Below are 22,426 nucleotides of genomic sequence, written 5' to 3'. Positions count from 1 at the left end.
CTTTTAAATATTTCTTGGATGGATTTTGTAATTGATGTTGAGATGAGTGTTGTTATGTTGAGTTCTTGAAAGTTTAGTATACTTAAGATGGAATCTTAATGAGTAATACTTGTTTTGAAAACGTGACTTTTGAATGTTGATTAATATAAACTGAAATACATGTTAATGGATGAGTATTGGTGATTTGAGTGTTGGTATGAGATTTGAGGGATGAAAACCTCAAGGATTTGATGTTGTTGTGAATTTGAGACTTTGATTATACATGATCTGCTTAGACAGAAGGTTCAGGCCATATAAGTTCTGTATAGTAAAACCCATTGGACATGTCAAGCTATCCCTTGATTTTTAGTTTACATACATATAAAGAACGCGTCAAGGCGATTTATGGTTTAGGAGATATAACCGTTTTAGTAAAATACTTACACGAAAACAAACCGTAGAAAATTGGTCTATGAGTTGGATCCAAGACTTTGTAAAAATTGGACAAACTAGCTAAGACAATAAGGAAAATGGCCTAAAAAATTGGGTTAAAATTTAAATTTTTCGATTTTAAAAAATATTTGAGTAAGAAGCGCACAAGGAGAAAACGCGTAAAAAGGATGCTTCGACGCGCGTTTTCTCACGGGTACACTTAAGACCCGAAATGGACTTTGTAAAATGAACGAGCGATAAGAAAATCCGTCAAGGTCGTAAAGATATTGTTTAAGTTCCAAGTATGGGTCAAACGGAAATTAGTTGTATTTACATATTCACGGAAGTTAATAGTTAAACTGGGACGTTAGTCGGGTGCTATCCTAGAACGTGACCTTTCTTATAGGTTGTCATCCGAGAAACAGAAGCTGTGCACTCCCTAGTACCAAAGCAAGTTTTCAAACTCTACATTTTTAGAATTGTTGTGTTGCGATTGCTTTTAAACACTATGATATATGCATGATGAATGTTTTACGATGTTTTATAAATTGTAATATATTGAATCATAAGATGTGATGATTTTAGTACAGTAAAAATGCCGGATTTGAAATGATATATTTAGACCGGGAGTCGGTCGGTGTAAGTTTATAAAAACCCGAAAGTATACCAAAGGTTTTTATAATTGAGAAATATTAACGCTAGCGAGTAGCGTGACGTATATAATGTAGATCGAGAATCGATTGGTATGTATTATTTAAAACCCGGAAGTATTCCGAAGATGTTTTAGACAAGTAAAGTCTGTACTTATTTTATTCTAATGAACTCAATGTCCTCTTGCGAAGTATTAAATACCTCGAAGTTATTTAAAACGATTTCCAAATATCGTATTCCCTCAACTTATATTTTATTACTTAAACGATGAATATTATTTCAGATATTCATTTAAAAGGAGAAGTATTCTCCAATGATTACTTTATTAATAAGTTTGAATATTTAATATTTAATAAAGATTAATTTAATTTCTTAAACATAAATTAGTTGATGAATACTATTTCAAATATTCTTTTATAAATAAAAACTATTCGAGGTATAATTGTATAATAAATTCTTATGTAATTATTAATTAATTATTAAATGATTTAATATCATTTAAAAATCATAAAACCTATTTTAAAATATTTTCTGAGTTTCAGAAAATCACAATAATACTTTTGAATCGTTGAAGGATATTATCCTGACATATTTTAAATATTTTGACTATAGTATCAAAAGAAACTCCCCCTTAAATACTTATCTGTTGACAACGGTCAACTCACATTATCTTAGTATTTCCTTCGAAAATTCTCGGAAGTACATATATACATATATGAGATGTGTTGTGCCTATCAACAAGCAAAACGCTTGGGGAACTCCGATATAGTTCGAGTTCCAGAAATATGATAGGATTCTTCCATGACAAAGGAGGGGTAGAGATCCAGTACTTCGTGTACTGAGAAGACTACTAGTACCGTATGAGACAGTACCATGTGTACTCAAGGACCTACGAAGTGTGTGTATACCCAGAATGGGACACATAGCCTGTATGCGGCTAGGGTGATAACCAGGAGTAAGGAAGTCGCCCTTCTACATGTAGAGAACAATAAATATTTACCGTTATGCGACTGATCATCGTATTTCGGGGGCTCCAGTGAATGTCATATTCTTCCAATTGTAATTGAGATGCAATACTGTAACCCAAGTCTAGGTGCTGAGTTTACCATTAAGGTATTTGCAGACTAATAAGTCAATTAAAGAATTGTTTTGAAAAGAGGTGTGTATCACCATGAAAAACTACTTTGAATAAATACATATCCTTATACGGATTAATATAATTTCTTTAATAGTCTTTTTATATTGTTGTTTATTAAGGCTGAGTATTATTGCCCACTCTTACTTTATTTAAACATCACAACATAACAGATTACCAGTATGTCAGTGTGGGACTTAGTCACTTGAAATCGTGGGGAGAACCCCTTACAGCTTTGTCTCAGGTGGACTAGAGTAATCAGATAGGTATAAGATGTTAGTAGTAATTATTGTAACTTCATGTAGAGGTTATGAATAATTGTTTAAAATCCTGTAAAGTACATTTGAGTTATAATAAAAGAAGATTACATTGCGTACATCATTTCTAAGGCTATAACTTGTGTATGTGTGCGTATGTGTGAGATTGGGGGCCTGTGATATAAAGTTATTTGATTATTGAGTTAATACAGGTTACACATGATTGAAGGATTGCGTGACGACCTAGATTCCTGACCCCAGATTTGGGAGCATTACAAGATCGATTGATTACTGAAAAAATATATGAATTCAAAATTTGAAAATTTTAAACGAAATATATAATATAATACAAGTAGGGTTTAAGCTGGATGCTCGTGCGATCTACGTTACATTATTTCTGTACTATAAAAAATCATGCATAACCTATATTAACAGGGCCATACACGATGACATATTTTATATATACCTTAATGTCAAAACATACCTATATTTCGGTCAAAAAAAGACATACATATATTTGCTAACTACATGCTGTCACAATGAATTTAACAGCATTATACTGATTTTTTTTTACACAAGAACGTCGAAATTGTACTAAGACATTGTCGATTCCGTATACAATAAGTTTCAGTGGCTTTACACCTTGATTGTGGCATCATTCAATGCGGTTACGAGGGCATCATTCAATGCGGTTACGAGGGCAGTATAGATTTCGGACTTACACAAATTACAATGAACATTAACATATCTTTAACTCAAAAATCACATAGAGACAAAATATTTTTCATTAAAAGAATTACCGATATCAGAAAAAAATTGTAAACATCGAACGAATACCATAATTTAATAGTCTAAACAATCAATGAATATACATTGTTTCATGTGATATTTTTTGCACATTTTAATTAAAATATATATTTTATTTTCTAACGAAACCCACGCAAGTTGAAATTTTAAAAATTATATAAACTGCATCTTAAAATTTTGCTAAAAAATGACTCGTAGCTCTTCGGTGTGGTAGTTAATATTGAAACATGAATTAATAATACTAGCTTAAGACTCGTGCGATGCACAGGTCTTGATTAATATTTATATATTTTTATTTCTAATTTATATAATTGTATTAAAATTCTATAAAAAATAAATACTAAATAATGATTATATTATTATACTTTTATTGTGTATAATTCTAAGTTAAGTTTAAATAGTATATCACTGATGAGATCTTATTCATAAATAATAATGTAAATATTTGTTGTTGGTGAGATTCGAACCTCAAAACTTATATACATCTTTATAAATAATTAAATAATAATATAAATATTTGTTGTTAATGGGATTCGAACCTGAGAACTTATATATATCTTTATAATAATAATATAATTGTTTGTTGTTGACGGGATTCGAACATGAAAACTTGTGAAGTATATTTTTTAGTATTTAAATATGAAGGCTCTTATTATTTGATGAAGAAGATATGACAGTCGTGATGGAAAGGGATAATTAAAATGAGCGGTTAATCAAATTACAAATTATACCACATTCGGATTATTATAATATAGTATAGATTTTATCGAGATTTACGGTGCATTTCAATTGTGGACTCGGTTGAAGTTAATTACTCGCATAAATAACAGGTTCTGATTGGTGGGAAGGTGTCATAATTCCCAAATTTCTTTTTTATTTATAAATTTGCTTCTAGATTACGAAAAACGACACCTTTTTTGTTATTTATGTGCTGACCAGCCCCTGTTAAAAAACCAAACCAACACATCCATTTCTAACAAAAACCTCAGAAATCTTAAAAACACAAACACAAACACAAACAATCAAATACAAAATGGAGGCATCACGGATCTGTTTAGGGTTCGCAACCTTAGCTTTGTTTGTAATAAGCTCCGCATTAGCAGACGAAGTAGTTGTATTAACTGATCAGAACTTTGAAAAGGAGGTGGGTCAAGATCGTGCTGCTCTCGTTGAGTTCTACGCTCCTTGGTATTATTATTATTCTTTTCCCTTTTCTTTTTCTGTTTTTTTATTTATTTGTATTGTTGTTGGTCTTTGATTTGTGTTTCATGAGCTTGTAGTTATTGATTTTTAGGTGTTTCTTTTTTTAGTTGACTTGAGCTATTCAATTGTTGCCTTTGACTAGTCAGGATCTGTGAGTGATTCATGGTTTTATTTATTTATTTTTTGGATTTGAAATTATTAGTGTTATGGGTTGTTTTTGTTGGGTTCGTGGAGTTTTTGAGTTCTTGTTATGGGTTGTGTTACTATTGTGTTTCGATAAAAAAAAATAATTGATTTATGTAGTGTGTCATTGCACCTGATATTGTAGTATAAGATTTGTTGATACTACATTAATTTGATGTTTGTTGTTCAACGATTTACGTATATATAGGAATATTATAATGCAGATAATGGAATAGAAATATCTGACTACCCATATTGTGTGTTCTTTCTGTATAATTGCTTTTCTTTTGGTCTTTTTCTCTATCAATGAGTTAATGTATATCATTAACTTGCTTTTGTTTGTTACTTGTTTGCATTTATGTGTTTTCTTTTGAGTTATACTGATGTGATCTAGTAAGATACTTTTAAGCAGTTAAATATTCTCAGTCTCTCTTAGTTAATCCACTCACAGGGCAAGATCTGGTACAACTGTACATACTTTTGAGTTGATTGTATTGTATTGGAAATCTTATTTGTGTATTGTTGCAGGTGTGGGCATTGTAAAAAGCTTGCTCCTGAATTTGAGAAGCTTGGTGCAAGTTTCAAGAAAGCAAAATCTGTTTTAATCGGAAAGGTTTGTTTTTGTATTATTCACAATGGTCCAATTTATAAATTTGTTAACTCTGTATTGATCATGATGCTGATCTTAATTTGTCTTGCAAAATAAATGGATCACTGTTGAGCAGGTAGATTGTGATGAGCACAAGGAGACTTGCAATAAATTTGGAGTTTCTGGGTACCCCACCATTAAATGGTTTCCTAAGGGCTCTTTGGAGCCCAAATCGTAAGCTCTTGCCATATTATCTGTTATCTAAATTTGTTACTTGTGCATGATTGTGCATTTAATCAATTCAATCCTATTAATGTTTTTTTTCTTTAAATAGATATGACGGTGCACGCACTGCCGATGCCCTTGTTGAATTTGTGAATAGTGAAGGAGGTAATACTTATGTTTTATCTTGTAGATGTCTTTATGTTTTTTATAAGCCCTATGACTGTGTTGTGTTACTATTACGTGGACTGTGTGCAGTCATTCGAGGCAAACCCAATTAAGTGATGGCATGAAAATGCATATTACAAATCTGAGTAATTGTTAGAGTGAGTATCATGGTCATCGGGTATTTCTTTCGTGCCCCTCACCCGATGGTTAATTAGGCTGAGGAAGACCTAAGTGATGATCTTTTTGACCCGGATTATACTTGCATGTGAAAGTAAGTAGCCTTTTTGTTTCTAGAGCTTCAAAGCAGCCCTTACCTTATGATAAAGAAAAAGCATAGATAGAGTGTCATATTGATTAAATTTAAACAACTAGATGTAATTATTTAAGAAATAAGATGAGATATATTAAAACGTGAAGGTCGGTTTCCAGGACTGGTTTATAAATTCTAAATATGCAGTCTCTAGTACCCATCTTCTCACCTTTTGACTCTTCATGCGTTTAGGATTTTTGGCATTCTCTATTCCTGTGAAGTTAGTGTTGCTTCACTTGTAGACTTGTAGTTTTTTTCATGCATGGCAAGCTTTGCAAGTGATTAAATTTTCAGTTAAAGGTTTCTATTCTTATTTGCCTGTAGTAACTAGGCCAACCATAACTGTTCCAATGATGCTGACTTGCATAACATGTTTTGTTCAGGTACTAATGTCAAGATAGCTGCAGTGCCCTCAAGTGTTGTCGTACTTAATTCTGATAACTTTGATGAGATTGTGCAAGATACAACTAAGGATGTCCTTGTGGAATTCTATGCATCATGGTACCAATGCATAATCATTCTAGTTTTCCTGTTGTGGACATTATCAATTGAAATATTAGTAGCTTAGATTGTTTAATTGCATCATCTGAAAAAAAAATAGCATTTAGTTCTCTCCTCGTAGAAGACTTTTCTATTATATTTTTATCTGATCATCCACTATGTTTCTAACATGGCTGTACATATTCTAGGTGTGGCCATTGTAAAAGTCTTGCTCCTGTAAGTAAAAACATCCCTCCTGATGAAACTTCTAGATAATTTAAGTTTTGATTATTTTATTAAATTTTGACTTTCTATTCTTTTCAACTTGTAGATTTATGAAAAGGTTGCAGCGGCCTTCAAGTCGGAGAAAGATGTAGTTGTTGCTAATATAGATGCTGACATCCACAAGGATATTGGAGAAAAGTAAGTCTCACAAAAGTTGGGGCAAGAAGTGCTTTATTTTTTTTTTAATTATAAATTTCTCAATCATCTACAAATTTAAAAAATGCAATAATAATGAATCTTATTAAATGCATCCCGTAGTACAAATCCACCTTTTTAAAATTCGAAATCTGGTGTATATTTTCTGTGTAGGTATGGTGTGAGTGGCTTTCCTACTCTAAAGTTCTTTCCCAAGGGAAACAAGGCTGGTGAAGAATACGAGGGTGGAAGAGATTTAGACGACTTTGTAAATTTTATCAATGAGAAGTCTGGTACTAGTCGGGATGGGAAAGGACAACTTACTTCAAAGGTAGTGGGATACTTACACTTATTAGCCACATGTAGATCCTCTATGTGATTGACATTTTATTTTTCTTGAATGCAGGCTGGTGTAGTTGCAGCTTTAGAAAACTTGGTGAAGGAGTTTGTGAGTGCTGGAGATGTTGAAAAGAAAGCTATTTTTGACCGTTTGCAGGAGGAAGTTCAGAAGCTTGAAGGACCCTCTTCAAGGTAATCAATGTTACATTAGGCTGTCAGAGAGTTGTTTTATGCCAGTGCCACTCAAATTTTTTGTTACTCATGCTTGTAAGGTCAATCAGTATATTCACTTGAAGGTGCATTTTGATATATTTTTGTCTTTGTCACTATAGATATGGAGAGATATATCTGAAATCTGCCAAGAGCTGCATGGATAAAGGTGCTGATTATGCTAAGAATGAAATTCAGCGGTTAGATCGTATCCTTGCAAAGGTAACCCCCTTTGTACATCTCATGTAATCTGCCATGAGTTAGTTACACTCTCTTATGTTTAAAGGCTCTGCCACAACCATATTTTTGTTCAATAAATTTAGAAATTTCTTTAACATCTTTTCTGGTATCATCTATATTTAGTGTGTATCATAACTAAATTAGTAAGTAACAAAAACAACAGTGACAGTTTAAGTCAATTGAAGAGATTTTTTAATGACTTCATGAGGCAGAATGGTTGCAGTATTGAGTGCAGCCAGTTGTTTCCTTGTAAAAACTGCTGTAATCTTTTAAAATATTCACTACGAGTATCATTTCCAGATATCTGTACTTCTATACTATATTATAATAGACGAAACATTAAAAGTTTGGTAGTCGGTCGGTACTTGCTGAAATTACTTAATTACCCTTACTTAATTGTTCTAATTCTAATTATTGAGTCGATCAATTTTAATCCAAATTGATATTGAAGTCAATTTCCTCTATTACTTTACCAATTTCAATTCTATTTTATATCGAACTCTATATAACTATAATTTATATTAAATTCAATTTCTTCTACCAATTAAAATTTTAATTCCTATTAAGTTCTATATCATTCTAATTTGTTACTTCGGGTTAAATTAAATTTAAACAAACTAAATATAATTCTTAAGATTTGGTTGATATATAGTGTGACTCGGGTTAAGATAAAGTAATAATACTATCAATCCTCCTAAAAAATTATACCAATGTACTTGGATAAACAAAATAATATATTTTATTTATCTAGGATAAAAAGTACATTATACAATTGATTCAGACTAACACAAAACTAAAATGAAAATGCAATTCGACAAACAAAAAAAACATATATACTAATTATTTAGTGTAAAACAAAATTATCTTATTGATCCGGAATTTAAAAAAAATATAATTAAACTAAAAATAATTAGTTTGATTTGGTCGGTGTATTGGGCATCGATTAAAATAAAATAATGTAAATCACTGATCTGAGATAAATCAAATTAATATTATATTAAGTATATTTTGTATCCTATTCATGTGGAATAAAAAATCAAATTTTATTTAAAACATATTTTTTTTTAAATACACTTAGAATTATCAATAAAACTATATCGTTCAATTATTAATATTGCCTTTTCAAATATCTCTTATAGAATTATAGTTAATCGATTAAGTAATAATAGTTTTTTAAGGTACCAACATAATGGAGACATTATATTTTTACCCTCAATAAAATAATAATTTCATTATAATAATATTTCTCCCCTTACCAATGTTATCACTTTAAATAAGTTTAAATATTCTAAAAAGTTATGAACAGAGATGTTTACTTATATAATTATCATGAAATCATATCATTTAAAGTTTTAAATGAACAAAATTAAGAATTGAATTCAAGTATTTTTTTAAAATTATGTAATATTAAAAAAAATCTGTGCAATCCATGCGATGCACGGGTTTTAAGCTAGTAGTTAATAACTTGTCATTGGTAGAATAGAATTAGTCTATCATGTGTTATTTGTTATACTGGTGCCTAATTCCATGTAACCTCTCTTAGGAATTAGGATGAGTGAAAAAGTTGTTCAAACTAAGCCTAAGTATGATTACGATTTGCGATTTCCATTCATGATTACTCCAACAGTGTTTCACTTCTGCTCTAATCTGTTTTTTTAGCCTAGTAATATGTTAATAGTTAATACCATAAATTTACTTGTGTATTTGGAGGTATAATAACCATTGTGTATTGATATGCAGTCAATTAATGCCGTGAAAGCTGATCAGTTCACCCTCAAGAAGAATATTCTGTCTGCCTTTGCTTGATGGACAAATAAAATACGTTTTTGGTGTAGCAGCATGATTGTTATTGCAAAAGACACGTCTAGTTTCATCCGGGTGTGGGGATATATTACATCTACAGTTACACAGTCACTGCTGCAAGTTTCTGCACCTGAATTATAATCTTAGAAGAGGGATAGCCGGATAGGAGATATTTCAAAGTTGCGCTGTATAAACTAATACCAAAGTTTTAATTTGGCTAGAAACTCGTTGCATCAGTTTTACACTGCTACTCTCCTTACCCATAATTCAATCTTTTTCCATTTTACGCTGTTTCAAATGGCAATCTACCACACATGAATCAATATTTGTGTCAATTATAGTAGCTTCATTGAAGAAATGATGACAAAAATTTGTAAGTCAATTTTTTTTTTCTGTACCAGACCTTTTTCTGCACTATATGAAGTGGAAACCTAAGAAGAAATGTCCATGGGAAACGTATATGCACGATACATGAATGTTGAATTGCCATAGCCATATCGAACAAAGTTGTCATAATCGCTCTACTACAGATCAGAAAATAGAAGTTCCCGCCTTGGATTACATTTTGCAGCAAGAATCAGATATAACATTCTCGAAACATACATGGACAGGAGACTATTTAGCCTTCCGAAAATTAACTTTTTCTTCGGAGATACTTTGACGAATAAGTTATGTTGGCCCAACTGTAACTCATTCCATCAGAGATACTTTGACGAATAAGTTGTGTTGGCTCAACTGTAACTCATTCCATTTAGAATCAACAATTTACCATTTATTGTGGCATGTGGCTTCTTCAACACAGGAGCTAAGATTCACACAAACGTTCATATATGTCTAATAATAATTTCAATTCTGATTTGCATTACCCTTTTATATTTAATTTGATTTGCTCTAGAGGTGCCTGTAGAGCAAGCTTGGTCAATTACATGTATAACTAAAATAGACCAATCACAGCACATTATGAATGGTTATTGTTGCAATTTAGTCGACGATTGTTAAGTGAAAATTTACGAAAATACAAATGAACAAAGGTATGGACTTCGTTTAACATTTCAGAGTTGTCATGCAAAGAAATTTGCCTGTGCTTTGTAATATATCTGTGGTCGATTTCTTGGTAAGGATTGCAAGGGAACATACAGAGAGGGCTTTACGGTAACAAAATATATGTGGTAGACATATTTACTGCTGGATAACTGATGTGAACAGTCAGTTTCGGCCATTTAAAAGAGAAATTATGGCTAACATGCACTATTTACTGCTTCATATGGGTTAGTCAAGAGCTTCTATAACAAACACGTATTTTCAGAAGGAAAAAAGGCATTCCGCCAAGTTGCATACAAATATGTTTGCTATTTGTACTTCACATACACACGCAGTAAGCTGGTCACATGACAAGAAAATTACCCCAAGTCTCTGAAATATTGATTTCCAGCTACAATACCCAACCTCCAAATCACTGCAGAATCGATGTAAGATATTTCTTTATGAGGAAGCTTTAAGACAATTATCACAAGGAGTGGATCCAGATTTGCACGCATTTCTGTCAAAGGCTTCTCCAAAATGTTCGAGTAGGCTTTTTCTGCGACATTCAGTCTGTAATGATCATATAAGATATTAAGTGAATCAAGCTTTTATCTCTTCGAAAGTCATAGCCAACAAAGGGTTGGTACAATGATTGAGCTCTTGTGTCCCCCTTTCGGGAGGTCGTGAGTTTGTCTGGTGTGTGCTAGTGTAATTAATTAGCAGAAAAAAATATTATCATCATAAAAATGACCACAACCTGACTAGTTCCATTTTCAATCTTTTCGATATAAGAGTATATGATGCTGCTAATTCACTCACCTTCAACTCACAATACTGCTGCATCTTTTTAGCTTGCTCCATCGCCAACTTAAACGTTTGGCTTTTGTATCCCTGTCCACTACGTAACATGCATACTACTCGACCAAAATCTTTCTTCTGATACAAAACAGTGCATACTGATGGAAGATTATCTCTGCCAGCCCTTCCAGATTCTTGATAATAGCTTTCAATTGATTTTGATATTGTATTATGAACAACAAACCGCTGCAAGTAAATCAGAATGTCAATAATAAGACTTGAAATTCATTGTGGAGTAGACAGGTACCACAAACAAAATAAGTGAACACATGTCTGCACATTGATAAATTGATAGATTTAAAATTTTAACCGTAGGTATAAGTGAATATTGATCAAAACGAGGAATTTACTTGTTGCTTGTCAAACAATTTCCTTTCAAACAGAATTTTTTAAAGAATGCTTGGTATAGTAGGTTCTAGGTATATAGCGTCCATCCTTCAGAAACAGTTGGTGGGTATAGTCCAGACTACATACTAATATTCCCTTGTTTGGATTACCGTTTTGTACCTCATTTAAGAGAAAGGATAAGTACAAATGGTAACCCAAACACACCAAATATTTCACCATTTTGAGGATAAATAGGAAATGACATCATACCAGATTCCAATCAAGTTCGAAAATTGAAATAAGTTAGACAAAGAATATAAACAAACAAATTATAGTGTCTAACACTTACAGGATCCCTATAAATACTACTGCTAAACAGTCTCTCTGCAGCAGTAACTTAAAAATAGAATAAGAAGCAGAAAGAGGTAATATATTCAGGTTTAGTTGAACTCACAACATCAGGCTTGTCTATTCCCATCCCAAAAGCAATTGTAGCACAAACAACATGGACTTCTCCAGTGTGCCATTCCTGTTGAACAGCCATCCTCTGGCGAGCTGCTAACCCAGCATGGTAATACACCGTTTTAATTTTACATTTCTCGTTCAAATATTTAGAGACCTCCACACATTCATTTTTTGAAAGGCAGTACACTATTCCACACATATTCTTAAACCGACTTAATAATAGTTCTCCTAGCTGCTTAAGTGGTTCTTTTGTTTTTCCTGTCACTTCATACTTCAAATTAGGTCTGTCAAAACTTGCCTCTAGAACAGTAGCATGGGGGATCCTTAGAACTTTTAAAATGTCCTGCAGATGTAATGACTTGTAATGATCAGCCCAATATAAGAAATCAAGATTCAACAGGAAAAGAGTATGATTCCAATATATTTACCTCACGAACTGACTGTGTTGCGGTGGCAGTCAAAGCCATAACTGGAACATTTTGGAAATTTTGCTTAAGACATCCTAAAATCCGGTAATCTGGGCGAAAATCATGTCCCCATTGGCTGGCAGCATAAAAAAACAAATTGATATACTGGGATGTCTCTTGTTAAAGCAATTGTATTAAAATGTTTAAACAAGATTTCTCTTGGGTTTATAACAGCTCCAAGGCCTTATTAACACGTAAAAAAAAAATTCAAACACTTCATATGATTAAAAATAAAACTTAATTCTCATGCCTAAGATTCACAATGCCGCTGAATAATATTCATTGCCATCTTAAGTACACGTACAATTATCCAAGCCCAACAACATTAAAAAACTAAAGCAAAACTCGTCACCGCATAAAAGGGATACCTCACACAGTGAGCTTCATCGACAACAAATCCAGCTAAAAGCCCCTATTTTGTGAAGTAACCAACACGTGTCAGTATTCTTGACTTGTGTTCAAAATTTACAAAAAAGCTAAGACACAATATTTCACTATATAGCTAATGTGTTACCTTCAGGTGCAAAAGTTTTAGGACCTCATGAAATGAAAGGTTCCCAGCAATCCTCTCAGGAGTCACATACAAGAGTTTGCAAGATGGTTTGTCACTCCTAGAAACAGTGAATGAATTTTGACTAGAAACTTTTATTTTGCATTATATTTTTGTAAATATGTTAAAGATCTCTGGGCAGTCTGTTGTTTACTGAAAGGAAGTTCAACCAATGACAAGAAAAAAGTTTCCAAAAGATGTAATAGAAGAAAGGTATATAATCACTTGCCTCAACTCTTGGAGCACGGCTGCTGCTTGGGTGGTAGATTGTTGAGAATTCAAAAAAGTTGCTGGGATACCAAACTTGAGGTTCAGTGTAATTATCTGATCTTGGATAAGAGAAAGTAAGGGAGAAATAACAATGGTTACACCTGGTCGCATGGTAGCTGGGAGCTGCATCAGATGCAATGACATAGATTTAGTCATTTAGATGCACGGAGGAGGTTACATTAAAAAGCATATCACGTGACAAAAGATGGATTAAGTTTATTGTTTTTTAAAAAAATCATAAAAAGGAAACTGCAGAAAGAGCTGAGAATTTGACCTGGTAACAAAGACTTTTTCCGCCTCCAGTGGGCATAAGAACAAAGCAGTCACAGTTTGCCAGAGATGCTGAACAAGCTTGATGCTGTAATGGACGGAAGATCCTGTTACCAAAGATGACAACATTGGCCAACTCAATGTCATCTAAAGATTGTAACTCTTCATAACTTAAAGTTCCGTCAGTATTTGATGTCCTGAAGGATGCGCTCTTTTTGGAACTGGATGAAACTGTACCTCTAGTAGAGTTTCTCTTGTAATCCTACAAAAAATCAAACTTCTAAAGTTTTAAATTTGTGCACAAACAAGCACCGTTTTTGGTGGGAAGATCAGTCGATTTAATTTGCTTTGTATCTCGACCGCAGACAGACACATTCATATATTAAATGGTATATATGTCTTCTTTTTGGCGGTTTCATGTCGATAAAAATTTAATATTTCGATCATGTTAGAGTTCACCAAGGGTAGATTTTTTTTTGTCAGGTACTAAGGCTAGAATCATAACAGTCGAATCTAAAATTACTAAAAGCACTCAATTTTTTCATTTTGAAAGGCTATTGGGTAAAAAGAAACACCTGGCCGACCCTCTTGCTGCTAGATGGGGGACATCTGATGCTACTTTTCTCTAAAATCATAAAATCGTCATCTTCAGCGTCACTTGAAGAATCCAAATGCATAAAGTTTTGTCGTTTCTGAGGTTCAGGCGAGTCATCTATCACATGGATATATTTTCTTGCATTTGCATCAGCACCTGGTGTATGATTGCTGGGAACATCTTTGTCAAACATGTCAGCCAAAGTTCCACATGCCTGTGATTCAAGGGTTTGTAAATCATCCCAATCTTCATTTCCTTTCATAGATTCAGCAAGTGTCAAAAGAAAATCATCTCCACAGTGCTCTACGGTGATAAATTCTTGACCGTCATCACCTACAAAAAGTAAAGATAAGGGTCATGATGGTTAGAACTAAGTAAATCAGCTAGTATAAACTTTATAAAGTAAACCTAGAAAAGTTCTGTTCCTTATCAAGAAGTTAATGACATAAGGAAGATGATGTCACTGCAGTGACATGATAACTACTGTAGTAAAGGTGTAGCCACCAAGTAACTACTGTAGCGAGCATTAGGAGGAAGCTAAATTTATCTATATAAAGAGGCTTAGCGTTCCTTTTTGTAATAACAACGAAATTATAAAAATGCAGCAGATGTAGTAGTATACGACATACACACAGTTCACTGCACCTCTTGTGTTCAACACCTCTCTCCCTTATCTCTCTATATTCTGTTCTATCATAAATCTTGACAAGTTCCATCCATCAAGACTTACTAGGATTTCTGGTCATAGTCCTTACGGATTTTTAGAGTTAACAATGTTAGCAGGTAGACTTGTTAGGAAAACTTGAATCTCTGGTGGACGACATATACTTACCTTTGATATTAAGTTAAGTTTAATCAAGCCACATAGTCATCTTGTCTAATTGAAAAAACTTAAATGGCTTTCTGAGCAATAGATCTTCAAGACTACTAAACAGACACAGAAAACCAAGGATATTTTAGTTTGCAAGGATTATAATCCACGGGTTATTGACAATTTGCAGTCATTTTTACTTTTTTTTTAATCACATTAATTTCTTCCTTGGTGGGGGGGGGGGTGATTATAATAATCAATCATACAGTGTAACTTAAATTTTAACATAAAACATAGAACACATTCCCATCCATGCGACATTATCCATTTTGACATGTCCAAGAGTAAGCCATTTTATTTCACAATTAACACAAGTATTAATCACGCGTCTTTAAAAAACTCAAAAGACCGTAGATTTCTTTTAGGCTCCAATTGTTTCACGGAATTTATTTTCCCGATTTTCTAGCATTTGTTTAGCTTCTAAATACTGATATTTTCCAAAAATCAAAGAAACGCAGAGAAGTCAGAAAATCTTGAATACATTTTTCTGCGTTTTTTTGGTTTTGGAAAGTACAACAATTTCCAAAGGATGAAAATTCCACTAAAAATGATATGAACTTGACGATATCATATTAACATAAAGCCAATAATTAACAATGTATTTAAAAAAAACTCAAGCGCAGCTATCCAGAAGTAGTAAAATCACTAAAAGGAATCCTTCTAATCCAAACAAGAAAATCAAGAACACGAAAAAGATTGAAACTTTAGGTGAAAATAGTAAAAAGAAACAAATGGGAAACACTAAAAAGATGAACAATATAAAGCAAATGGGGGAAAGATACGAACCGTAGAGATGAACAAGACGATCCAAACCATTCATAGCAGTTTCTTCATCGAATCCAAAATCAAGTGCCAAACTTATCAATCGAGCTTTCTCTATCTCCATCTTACCTTTCTCTTGTTCCCGCCGCGCTTCTTACTGAGAGAGAGAGAGTCAGAGAGAGAGAGAGTAGACGCGCGAAAGGTGAAATGAGAGGGAAAATATATGTATTTTATGAGTTAAACGGATGGGTTTGCAAATCCGACCCGACACGAACCAAACATTAAAAGAGTAAGGACATCACTTCGGTTTAAGCCTTAATTATCAAGTAGGTCACTTATTGCGTCCAAATATATAAAATGAGTCACTGATTATAAAACGGACTCAAATGTGTCACTCATTTAAAAATTTGTATAAAAAATATCACTCTATCGTTAGTCGAAATTCTTAAAAATATTATATATTGAATTTCACACATTTTTTTATGAATGATATTACATCCAAATGAAAGAGTCCGAGTTCTACTATTTTAGATAATATTTTAAGATTTTTTAAATTTTATCAACTATTTATTTTTATTTTTTTATTGTTTTATTTGATTTAAATAAAAATAAATAGTAGATAATTTTTTAAAAATCTAAAAATATTATTTAAAATACTAGAACTCGGAATCTTTCATTTAGATATAATATCATTTATAAAAAATGTGTGAAACTCAATATATAATACTTTTAAGAATTTCAATTAACGATAGAGTGATTTTTTTGATACAAAATTTTAAATGAGTGACTCATTTGAGTCCGTTTTGTAATGAGTGACTCACTTGATACATTTGGACGGAGTAAGTGACCTAGTTGATAATTACCCCCTTGGTTTAATTGATCAATTAAAAGAGTTAATTGATTGATTTTATCGACTAATGGGCAGTTAGATGGAAATCGATTCCAATTAAATTAAGTCAATTTCTAATGTGATTTTCATATTCGAAATCAAATCAATTAAAAATTTGGGGGAAGTAAGGGCACCAGTAGAATTCAGAAATTTAGTGGAATTAGCATGATGGTACTGCAAGCCTGCGAGAACTTATCTAGTGGAATATGTCATTTTGCAATAGACAAGCGAGAATTAAAAAGTTATTTGTACATGCAAGTGAGAAGAATGATTCCAAGAGCAAAGAGGAGGAAGGAAGATAATGAAGAAGAAGAGTTGAAGAAGAGGTTAGTAACTATGCCAATATGGATGTTGTTAGACAATTAAAGAGATTTTATCACCTGCAATAGGGTTTCATTAAGGGATTTAAAGGTATACCAATATAGAACGATGATGTAATGAGAATTATTCCAAAATACCATAAAACTCGTGAATACAAGTATTTGATGTATGATAGAAGCTGAAAATGTTAGCATGTGAACTAAAGAAGGAGAAGTATTGATTATGTAAGAAAGAATATATATAGCTGGCACAAACCTCAATAATCCGAAGCATATCTTCAATTCGGAAAAGCCAAATATGAAACAGGAATATAGTTGGAGTTGATTAAAGATAAAAATTGTGCGATTAGTGATTATTTAATTAAAGCTAAGGAAGTAGTTTGTTGTGCAAGACATGCTTGTATTTTAACAAGACTAAGTCAAATTGACAACCCTAAGTAAGTTGTACTGTAATCTTAGTTTGCATTTGTACTTGTAACATTTAAAGTCTGTAAAAATATAAAAGAGCAGACTGAAGTCTTTTTGTTTAAACAGTATAAAGCCTAAGGATTCTATCTGGAAGAAGATCAAGAAGATCATGTCTCATAAGAATTATGAAGAAACTTGGAGTTGAATAAATCTGTTTGGATAAAAATATTCTAAGTCAAGATCTCTACAAGTCACAAATTTAGTGTTATAGAGAAGTCACTCGAGAACTCCAAATGACTTATCGAGAAGTCAGAAAAGTTTGTAGAGAACTCAGAAATATCGACAAGCCAAATTGAAGACATGAAGATTGGAGATATCGACAAGTTATTTCTTCACTAGAGAACTCAGAGTTATCGACAAGTCAACATTCATTAGAGAACTCTGAGTTATCGATAAGTCAAATTCCACTAGAGAACTCAAAGATATCGATAAACCAAAATTCACTAGAGAACTCTGAGTTATCGACAAGTCAAATTTGACTAGAGAACTCTGAGTTATTGATAAGTCAATAAGCCACTAGAGAACTGTTAGTCCCTTAAAAATATAGCAAGAATTACAGAATGGGGGTTGAATGGAATTCTTGAACCTTTTTCTCGAAATAAAAATGTTCAACTCGAATATAGATATAATGTTTTGATTAGCACAATGCGGAATAGAAACTTAATAGAATCAAAACATAAGTAATTAAAAACAAGAGTCTTTAAAAAACTTTCTAGTGGATTTAAACAATTCCACCAGAGATATATATAATATATCGAGAGGACTCTGTGTGCAGGAATGCTCACAGCTGCATACAAATTGAACTACTGAGAATACAGGAAATGCTAATGATTCTGCTTACAAAGATTTCTCTGTTTTTGTGTTTTCTCAGCTATCTCAGTTATTATTCTATTTGCTACTCTCTTGGTTTATATAATACCAAGATTACAAAGTCAAAAGACTGAGCAAATATAAAAACTATCAGTCTTAAGCTTTGCTGCTTTTCGTCATCTATTACCCAGTTAATGGGCTTCCACAGTGTGTATGTATACATCTCGAAGGCTGTGTGTCAGCTTTCACTGTTCAACTGCTGTTTGAATTCTTCATATGATCATCCGTCGACTTTCAGAACATCCGTTGATGGTTTAATTGATCATCCGTCGACTGCTATATTAAACATCCGTTGATAGTCATTTGATCATTCGTCGATGGCTTTGTTAATCATCCGTCGGTAGCTATTTTGACACTTGACTCTATTTCACTTATGCAGAATTACAAGACATCATCTATGTACAATTAATCAACCTATTCTGCATATCTAGTTAAAGTCAACATGACTTATATGCTACTACAGATTCTATACAAAGGTGCATACATAACTGTGCTACAAACTTATTATTACATAAGCTACTCACTCGATGGATAATAAGTTAATCATCTGTCGGGACTATAATGAGTTATCCGTCGGGACTATAATTCTTATCCGTCGAGTGCTACATAATTTCACTAAGTAAAATCTACTTAGATATTTTGTTTATGAAATCATCAAGTACACAACATATGCACAACAATCTCCCCCAATTTATGTCTACTGGAATTGTAGCCATAAATTAAGAGATACTTGATGATAACAAAACATCCTGAACATACATCTTTAAAGATAAGTAGATAAACTGAAAGTGCTTCAATTAAACAAAATGTACAAGGTTTGGCTCACAGTCAATTCAAGATGCTCCTCTAGCCTGAGCAGATTTTTCTAGTTCCTTGAAGGTCTGGATCTTCTTCCAAGCTTTTTGTTATTTTCCTCAATTTGATTCTGGAGCTGCCTGTGGAATTCCAGTTCATCAGATTCTGAGAGATCTAGCTTTTCTTGCATTTCCAAGAGAGTCTCATTGCTAGAGATACTCAGTTGGTCTTCTAATCTGAAGAATCTTCTCACACCCTTGTCATCCATGAATTCCATCAGCCAGTAGGGCCTTAGATGCACTCTTCTCCCTGTATATGGGATGATTAGTGTCTTTGGGAGTGCATCTTTAGCTCTAACACTCCTCAGCTCTTCAATCTTCTTCAATACTAGTATTCTAGCAGTTACATTGAACCCAAAGTTTTTTTTGAAGGATGAATAGACTTTAATCAGTACAGCTTGACTTTCTTGAAGAATCCTGTGAAATGGCCACTGAATCTCCCTTCCTCCTTTGTACTTGAACACCAACCTTTCAGGTAGGTTTCTGTATGCATCAATTGCCCTTACTTCATCCAGTTCATCCAGATAAAGATTTAGATCTAAAAATTCTTTGATGTCACACAAGTACAGGTAGTCTCCCCTGTTGACATTGGGTTGAGCTTTAACTACTGACTTGGATTTGAGAGGTGACAACTTCACTTTCTTGACTGCCCTTGACTTTGTCCTTTTTGGCTTGCTAAGGATTGGTAAGCTGAAGTCAGGAATTGGTATGTTATCCCACTCTATTGGCTCATCCTTTGGCACAATAGGTTCACCATGTATGTTCCTGTAGGGATCCACCACCCTTATGTCTTCAAATACCACAGAGGGCTTTGATGCTTGAGTTGTAGCTGGTGTGGATTCCTTAGGAAATTGATCTTCCAATTCCTTGTCAACAACATCCAGTTTCCTTTTTGTTCTTCTAGCCAATTCTTTCTTCCTTGGGGATTTCTTCTGTTCTTCAATTTTCTTCTTTGATTCAGCAGCTTCAGATGGTTGAGAGGGAATTTTTTGAGAAGAATTTACAGCATGTAACTTGGCCAAGATAGCAATCTGTTCTTTCTTTTGTTTAGACTTCTTTGCATCTAGAGCAGCTTGCCTCTTTTCCTGCTTTAATCTGGCTTTTTCTTCTTTCTTTGCTTGAGCAAATTGTAGATGTCCAGCTACCACACAAATTTCCTTTCCATTTCTGAATATCTTAGCAATTCTCCTTTTGAAGCTGAATCAGCTGGATCTTTATAGAAGACAATAGATCTTGACAGAAGCTTCTTTTCATCAGGCTTGGGTGTCTCATACACCGTGTCCATGGGGTTTTTCCAAGATGATTTTGGATAATTTGCCCTTGGTTTAAGAATTGTTTCAGCCTTTGTAGACTTGATGCAGGAAGATTATCCTTTTTCCAGATAGTTCATGCTCATCTCATTCACACTGATTGGCTTGACATGAGAGTGATGGATGGCTGACTTAACTAGCTCCTTGACTAGTTCAAACTTTTTCTGTATCTCCTCATCAATCTTATTCCAGTTGATCAAACTCAACTTTCCTTTTTCGGCAACTTTCAAATTTGCTGCTGCTGCTTTAATTAGATCTATACCATCTGCAACTGTTGGCTTGGAGACAGTAATTGAAGGTACAATTACTTTGCTGATTTGTACTTGAAGTTTCTCCCCCTCAGTTGGTCCTTTCTCCCCCTTACTTGATTCTCTCTCCCCCTTTTTGTTATCATCAAGTTGAGGAGTTAGGCCTTGTGCTTTAGCCAGTTGCATGAGAAGATTTGTCTGAGTCTGTTGATTTTGAAGAAGGATAACCACTGATTTCTTAATAACTTGAACTCTGTCTTCCATCTTGGCTAGCTTCTTTTCGGAATCTGATTCTCTCCTCAGTCTCAGTAATAGATCTTGCATGGTACCATATGGCATTACTGAATCCAGCTTCTCAGAATTATTAGTTTTCAAGTCAGCTATATCTCTTTTTAGTTCATCCACACTCAGATTCTATCTTAAGTGCTGGATCTTCATGAGATGTAGGGAGTCTAGGTGAGCTTGAAGAATAGCCTTGGTACCAGCATCTGAAGTTTCCTGAAGGGCCTTTTGAATAGCCATCACTTGCTTGACCAAAGATACACCAAATTGTCCTGGTATAGATTCCTTTGTCCATGCCCATCCAGGTAAATTTGAAACAGAACTTGGGCCTTCATCTCCCCCTAAGTTCATGCTTCCATCCAAAGAATCAGAGTCATCATCATTAGAATTTACTCTAATTTCTTCAGATGGCTCACCAGCTTGAGAAGGCATCCTATTGACAGCAGCTTTATCTCTTTGAAGAGATTCTGAGGTGTGTACTAAATTCAAAGTGTGTTCTGCCTCCACATTGCCCTGAGCAGCCAAGAATTGATAGGCTGACACAGGATGAGTAAAAGTGTCAACATCCAAGGAAATATTATCAATTTCAGCTTTGTAATATTGCTGAAATTGTCTTTCCTTTTCAGCATCGTCCACAATCATTGACTCACTAGCAATGGCTGGATCCACCCTTATTTCTCATGTACCTGCCTTTCTCTCATAATCTCTCTTTTGTTGCATCAGGGTCTCACCCTGGCTCCCCACCCTCACACCCTCACCTTCACCTACTAAGGTGGGACTCCTCTCACTCACTTTTGCCAATCCTGAATAAATGGATTGCTGAGATTCACTATTTTTCTCTCCTTTTGCCTAGGAGCAACCCAGCCTCTCACTCAATGCACTCTCCTCTCTCAGTCCTAAGAGTGACTGTATTACCACTAAATCTCCTGCACTAGAAATAATTGAAGTTTGAAGTTGTGCAGAGACACTCGACGGATAAGTGATATCCATCGGGTGAGTGGTAAAGCTATCTGACGGATAACTGTTGTTAAGCTTATCCGTCGGGATACAATCACTACTCGATGGATGAGCAATATTCATCGAGAGAGTAGAAATGAATGAGGTGGGAAGAGAAACTATTGTTGACTCTGTGTTGATTGAAGTTATTTGAGGCACAGATGTCACAATAGTATCTAAAAGAATTGGCAAGTGAGCCAACAAATCATCTAAAAGATGATGCTCACTTGTACTAGATTTTGGCTTCCCCAACAGAGTTAAAGAAGGGGAATCAGGAATTGAAGTGTTTATCATATCCACTTC

General features: G+C 33.7%; 2 protein-coding genes across 2 annotated transcripts; one reads left to right on the top strand and one right to left on the bottom strand.

Annotated features, from left to right (window-relative positions):
- Nucleotides 1-4,197: 4,197 nt before the first annotated feature.
- Nucleotides 4,198-9,726, top strand: LOC141666513 (putative protein disulfide-isomerase A6). The gene is made up of 11 exons (XM_074472566.1): nt 4,198-4,449; nt 5,176-5,260; nt 5,373-5,470; nt 5,571-5,626; nt 6,320-6,437; nt 6,626-6,653; nt 6,748-6,839; nt 7,011-7,167; nt 7,243-7,367; nt 7,508-7,607; nt 9,366-9,726. The coding sequence occupies exons 1-11, from the start codon at nt 4,295-4,297 to the stop codon at nt 9,429-9,431; spliced, it is 1,080 nt and encodes a 359-aa protein (XP_074328667.1). The 5' UTR covers nt 4,198-4,294; the 3' UTR covers nt 9,432-9,726.
- An 867-nt stretch (nt 9,727-10,593) lies between these two features.
- On the bottom strand, nt 10,594-16,098 carry LOC141667089 (ATP-dependent DNA helicase Q-like 1). Its single transcript, XM_074473442.1, has 10 exons — nt 15,911-16,098; nt 14,234-14,586; nt 13,663-13,920; nt 13,348-13,511; nt 13,083-13,179; nt 12,937-12,980; nt 12,530-12,644; nt 12,091-12,444; nt 11,271-11,495; nt 10,594-11,021 (listed from the first exon to the last, which is right to left on the bottom strand). Exons 1-10 carry the CDS (start codon nt 16,008-16,010, stop codon nt 10,911-10,913), a joined length of 1,821 nt encoding a protein of 606 aa, XP_074329543.1. The 5' UTR covers nt 16,011-16,098; the 3' UTR covers nt 10,594-10,910.
- Between the last annotated feature and the right edge of the window lie 6,328 nt (nt 16,099-22,426).

Source organism: Apium graveolens, chromosome 6 (genome assembly GCF_009905375.1).
Source record: "Apium graveolens cultivar Ventura chromosome 6, ASM990537v1, whole genome shotgun sequence".
In the NCBI taxonomy this organism is placed as follows: domain Eukaryota; kingdom Viridiplantae; phylum Streptophyta; class Magnoliopsida; order Apiales; family Apiaceae; genus Apium; species Apium graveolens.
Note: the sequence above shows the minus strand (reverse complement) of the source record. Positions and strands in the feature narration are given on the sequence as shown.